This window comes from Micropterus dolomieu, linkage group LG08, assembly GCF_021292245.1.
Source record: "Micropterus dolomieu isolate WLL.071019.BEF.003 ecotype Adirondacks linkage group LG08, ASM2129224v1, whole genome shotgun sequence".
Lineage (NCBI taxonomy): Eukaryota > Metazoa > Chordata > Actinopteri > Centrarchiformes > Centrarchidae > Micropterus > Micropterus dolomieu.
Window position 1 is genome coordinate 13,116,673 of NC_060157.1, and position 6,000 is coordinate 13,122,672.

Sequence of the window (6,000 nt, forward strand, 5' to 3'; positions counted from 1 at the left end):
TTTGTCAGGCATGCAATTCATCAGATTAGCCAAAACCAGAAGAAGAAAAAACATCTGGACATTTTATCCATAAACAGTTTTTTTTAATGATTTTAGAGAAAATGTACATTATGACGATATTTATCGATAATTTTATATGAAATTCCACAAACAGTGATAGAGTAGTTTATGTATATCATATTCAATCTTGCTGCTGCACATCTGGAAATAGACCGAGGCCTTTGCTTTTTGCTGGAGCTCCAAACGTGGCGCCCCCCGGTGCATGCAGGAAGTAATGAAGTCCTATTAAAGAAAGTAGGCACGTTGTGAGATGTCCTTTCAAATGAACAGTTCCCTAGGACATAACACAAGCTGAGACCCATCTCTTACATAACACAAAGGCCACTGTTGTTTTGTTTTAGTCTTTGTGTGTCAACATGCATGCGCACATCGCTTTCTTTCAAAATCATGCCCCCACCTCTAGCACACTTTCACCTTTCCCTTTCTTAAACAAACAAACAAACAATATATATATGCTCTATTTTTACCATGCTTTTCTTCTTCACCGTGGCTCTGCCCTAAAGCTGGGCCCCAGCTTCTGTCCAGCTCAACTGGAGTGAGGATGAAAGCTGACTCACATAGTCATTAACACACATGGCTGCACACACTTCCACAAATAAACAACTTCTGTGGACACAAGTAACATACAGACACACACAGATGCAACAACTGCACGCACGGTGCACCTGCTTACTTAAGCCCTCAGAAAATATGTCTTTCAAATTAGGGCAAGAAAGAGGTTTGATAACCATGAATTCTCTCTTTGTATATTTACAACAAACTAAAATATTGCTTGGTCATTGCTGTAAAGGGACAGTAATAGGTACCCCAGGAGACATTTCCATGTTGTCACAAGAGAAAGTCACACTAGCCCCGAGCAGATAACTGCAATCCTTGCTATAAAAAGATCAGCTGGCACAGTGAACTAATGCCTATAGATAAACATATAGACACCATACCACTTCACAGCCACCCAGCCAAGCGGCCTTTTATGATCCAACAGACAGGCATACTATTTTGATGCAGTGAACGCACTGAAGAAACACAACACACAATTTTGCCGTCCAATGACCTTTCCAGACATGCATGCATATGTCATGACGTGATGGTGCATGGTGTAACAGTAACCAGGGGGGTTGACAGAAAAGTATTCACTGAGGGAAACAGTGGAAATTGTCCTTAAATAAAAGGAAAACAAGGCTGGCTAAAGCAAAATTGCCCAATATTAGATATGAACTTACAGATTGGTATCTTTCAATGCATACTGCCACCTAGGGGCCTCTTCTGGCAACATTTTGCAGAAGTGATAGCCAATACGGCAGTAATGGTTTTGGTGGGCTTGATGTGGATATTTTCTCTCAAAGACATACAAAAAGGCACATAAGTTATTTTGTCTTTATTGTAAAAACAATACAACAACAACAGTGTTATGGAAATAAAGGGAGCCAGGTTTAGGTGTGATGAAGTTTCAGAGGCTGAAGACTTACACTGCATGGTTTAATGGATAGGGATATTTATCCTTCCAAGACCTACAGAGATTCAGAAAGTGCCCAACTAAGGTAATTATTCACCCCTCTATGTATGTGTGAAGACTCTATTGGATATTGGTTCAAATCAAGACACGTTGTGTGTCATTGAAGCCACATACAACACTTTCTACATAGAACCAGTCAGTCTGGCTGTCTGTAATGAAGAATAATAAGATAATCTTCACCTTGGGTCACCTAACAAATGGATAAGAGTTCATCATTATCAAGGCAGCTGCGTCAGTCAATCGACCAAGCAGACAGAGAGGTGAGGCAGAGTCTGAGCGACTGTTTTAGAGAGTCCTTGGCTTTCACCTTTGGCTTACTTTAGCTCAAAAATTGACCCAATCATAACCTGGGGAAACCTAAGTCAAAGTACCCCTTAATTCCCTCACAACCAGTGTGCTGTATTTGTACTGTAGTAGTGAACTAGAGTAGAGATGGGTGAGGTCCCAGTAAACCACACGTGTAAACAAAAACCCCTGAGAATGTTTTTACAGTAATTTGTTTTATACCAAGTTCTTGACAAATACATATTTTATATATTTCATTCCTGATGTAAGAAGTGTGTTTTCCTCATACCATTCTCTCATTCTAGGCAGAGAGCTTTGCTTTCTTGTGAGACGCTGGCTTGGTTTTCATGTTCTTCACAGTGGCATCTTTTTCTCTCTGCATTTTTGTTTTCTTGCACACTACGCTTGTTTCTCCTTCACCATGTTCCTCTTCCTGCGGCTGTTTCAGATGTGGCACTTCTTTCAGCTTTTGGAACTTCTTGAGGTCAGCACAGAACAACACCTAAAACAGATAGACACACTCTGTGGTTAAAGACAGATAGACTGTCAAAGACGTGACAGAAGCTCGTGGGCAGATACTGAATGAAAACTCACCGACTGCGCCCAACCAGCATAAGGACCCCACAGTTTTCGGAAAAAATCCCCTGTGTAGAAATATTACATTGGACATTGTGTTAACAAATAAAGAGAACCAATTTTCTGTGTTTACAATCATTGTAACACTGCAAACATACTACTGATGAGGTGCTTGAATACTAACCAATATCTCTGTGAAGTTTATCCGTGATGCTCTTTTGTCTGTTGCCAGAAGCATAGTTGTAGTCCCGTTTAGCAATCTGCCACACGTGTGTGTCTATGGGCACGGCCTCTGCCTTATCCAGGGACATCAGACATACACAGTCTGCCACCTACAGGGAGACCCTTAATTACATGTTACTGTTACAAGTTCACTTCATTTAAAAAAAATATAAGAGGCTAAAATTTATTTTTCCTACCCTACCTTGGTTCCCACGCCGGGGAGAGTGCGCAGAGCATCACAGGCCTGCAGATATGGGACACGACGTAGACCTTCAAGCCACTCGAGCCCATGGGTGTCCAAAATCTGCTTTGCGCTCTGCTGAAGGAACCGAGCCCTGTATCCAAAACCTAGATCCCTGAGACACGCCTCTACGCTGCTGTCTAAAAATGTAGAAAACAACACAATTATGATGACAATATGAAGGCTTCAGAATGCAGTAAATTCACATTCACTGACCCCTGAAACGGCTCGCGAACATGACTCACAATTTGGCTACTTCACTCTATGGTTAAAGTATTTTTTTTGTCTACATTGATAAATTGTCACAATGTCACAATTACTCTCATTGAAGCAGGTATACAGCCACATGAAGAAATAAATACATATGATTGACAGGGTTGTAACATATTTGTCGTAGAACCTGGACCAAAGCAATGAATTTGCACCGCTGAACCATCAATGATAGGCAATGTTTGTGAGGACATTTATCTCTATTTTGCAACATGACTTGAGGTGAAAATATTGTTGCATTGGCCAGGATACAAATCAAGGCATCCTGTTTGGATTTCCTCCGACTGAACCACTAACACTAGCAGTGTTAAAGTGAAGGGACGAATAATATAATTTGGGACCCTAGAGACCCGGGGGCCCTGTCGCAGCTTTAAACCCACTGATACTAATGTTCTTGAAAGATTAAAAATAGGGCACCTGCAAGCGCAGACAGGGAGGGAAAGTTGTAGTAAGAGGTTTGATCCAGTTGGCACAGTGGGGCGCCCAGAGCCTGACACAGCCTCTCCACCATGCCCTGAATACGAGAGATGTGGTTGTTGGAGGTACAAATGAAAGAAAACAGGCATTCAGTGGGATCCTGTCGCAGCATACGAACACCTATGGGGAGACCAAACAATATATTTAAGACAAATATCGGCTCAGTCATTACTTTTTGTATGATAGGTGCAGACACACGCACACACTAACCTGTAAAGATGTCTGCAATGTGCTTGAAGTGGGGGTCTGCTGCTCCCCATTCCTTATAGAGATCCCCCAGTTTCACATTTAGCTGGAAGTAATCTCTCAGCATCTCTTCTTCCTCATGAGTGTCCTGCACTAAAGTCACAGCCACCGGCTCCTCTTCTTCCTTCTTCAAAGCTCCTTGGAATCTCTTCTCTGACTCGTTCTCTGTCTGGAGAGAAACATAAGCTTTCCTCTTCCTGTCACTTCCCTCCACCCCAATGTCTTGTTTTTTGTAAACTCGGTACCAAAGAGTGTCATCTGTCTGAGTCAGAGTCCAAACTCGTCCTCCCATCACTCCGGTCCAGTGGCCGTCTGCAGTTTCTCTCCAGCTGTGGGTTGAGATGCGTTAATACAAAGTTAACGTTACATACAGTAAGAGGACCCAACCTGATGTTGGTCCGTGCTGTAACTCTCCTGTTGATCAGGAGGCTAACAGCCTAACGCTAGATCTGAGTCTGGTCCACCTACCGGAAAGATTGTCCACAAGCAAGAGTGAGATCCAGGCGCAGTTCTGACTTTGCACAGGCCATAGATCTCCACATTTTTGCCCCCGATAACAACACCGCATGTTTGGCCATAACTGTTTTGGTGCTAACAGTTACCCTGCAGACTGTTTAGAGGTTAAAACAAGCGTTTCACTACAGTATTATAAACTCATCGTGGCATGAGCTAGTGTATATGACAGCGCAACAAGCCTCATGCACATTAATGCAAACTGATTTTACGGGGAGCTACAACTTCAGCCAAAGTAAATGACTTCTATGGACTTGTTGTAGCTAGCGTCGATATTGATGGACAACAAAGACCTTCCACAGCGTTGAAAAGCTGCGCATATTTGAGAAGAAAAATTCCCGAAAAGTGGAACGTTTGAGTATTTGCAATTTAAATTGCTATCTAAAATAAATAAGAACTGATAATGTTCCTAACTTCATAGTAAGAATTAATATAAACTACTGAAATGTCAATCTGATGCAACATTACCTATATTCCGGTAACCCCTCCCTTAGCGATGTCAACATGACTGATGATTGGCTCTCTTCGTCATAGTAGGCGGCACTTAAATCAAGCTCATTCATGATTGGTCAATACCATCTGTGCCTGCAGTGTCCTATTGGCATATTATTTTGTAAGTCATTTTTTTCTTTGAGGTGTACAGGAAGTCGCTCCTCGCTCTCTCTCCGAGGAGTGAAGCCTTGTGTGGTGGTTGCGTGTGTGCGAGGCTTCGATTTTGCCGGTGAATACGGTCGAAAAATGGCGGATACTTCTGCACTTTTCACTTCCATTGGGCTCAGTGAGCAGAAGGCGAAAGAAACCCTGAAAAATGAAGCGCTTAGTTCTGCCCTGAAAGACGCAGTTATTCAGGTACAACACAATGTGTATGGGGAAACTCAACTTCCTGGGGTTCAGCTCTGTGTTGTGACTGACATTCACTTATTTAGCTCACTCGTTGTATCCTTTAAAAAAAAAATTATTCTAACTTTTTAATGGTTCCCCAATAATGGGGTTAGATCATAGGGTTAAGATTAGATTAGCCTAACGTTACTTTTGGATGCGTTCATCATAATTTTTCATAAATTTTTTAAAATAAAAATTCTTGTGGTGGGGTCACTATACTTTCATTTTTACATTCAGGTTGTTTGCAGACATGCCTGACAGATTCAAAATGAAGAAACAAAATAGCTCCTTGTATGTCTTTGCTTTAACAGAATTCATAAACTCTTTACATACACATATTTTGATGCAGGGACGTGCACAGACATTTTGGGGGGCAGGGGCTCAAGTGAAAAAAGGGCACTTAGTTGTCATAATGCTTTATTTCAGAGGTCACTAATAGGCCTCTGGATCTGGACCCAGCCGCCGTCCTCTCCGGACCGCCGACCTACAGCACATTTATTATTGAGACTTACTACCTCGTGACGGAGCGTTTCTATTTTAACCCGCGCAGCTTTTCTAGCATTTACTGTACTGGTTTAGAGGACCAGGAAACTCACAGACCAATCGCATGTGCTCCAATCGTCTCATGTGACGCTGCTCAGCCAATCAAATCTGTGCATACCGATGCTTGCGAGTCGAGTCCACGAGATTCACCAGAGACGTTTTGGAAACACAC

The 6,000-nt window shown here is 42.2% G+C and overlaps 2 protein-coding genes across 5 annotated transcripts in view; one reads left to right on the top strand and one right to left on the bottom strand.

Moving 5' to 3' along the window:
- qars1 (glutaminyl-tRNA synthetase 1) overlaps positions 1 to 6,000 on the top strand; it is an 18,597-nt gene that overhangs the window by 3,919 nt on the left and 8,678 nt on the right. Inside the window, exon 1 of one of the 3 annotated variants that reach the window (XM_046055542.1) lies at positions 5,038 to 5,252. The exons of the other annotated variants lie outside the window; for them this stretch is intronic. Within the exon in view, the coding sequence (XP_045911498.1) occupies positions 5,142 to 5,252 (111 nt within the window). The 5' untranslated portion in view covers positions 5,038 to 5,141. Of the gene's footprint in view, positions 1 to 5,037; positions 5,253 to 6,000 lie in introns of those variants that run through there. 3 annotated transcript variants of the gene reach the window in all.
- Positions 1,421 to 4,988, bottom strand: ogg1 (8-oxoguanine DNA glycosylase). Of its 2 annotated transcripts, XM_046055549.1 has the most exons (8): positions 4,872 to 4,988; positions 4,359 to 4,500; positions 3,855 to 4,219; positions 3,585 to 3,764; positions 2,859 to 3,037; positions 2,619 to 2,766; positions 2,453 to 2,502; positions 1,421 to 2,360 (listed from the first exon to the last, which is right to left on the bottom strand). In XM_046055549.1, the coding sequence occupies exons 2-8, from the start codon at positions 4,466 to 4,468 to the stop codon at positions 2,160 to 2,162; spliced, it is 1,233 nt and encodes a 410-aa protein (XP_045911505.1). In that variant the 5' UTR covers positions 4,469 to 4,500; positions 4,872 to 4,988; the 3' UTR covers positions 1,421 to 2,159. The 2 variants fall into 2 exon arrangements, 1 of the variants encoding a protein (XP_045911505.1); XR_006825911.1 differs by lacking the exons at positions 1,421 to 2,360; positions 4,872 to 4,988 and having other exon boundaries at positions 2,619 to 2,779; positions 4,359 to 4,820.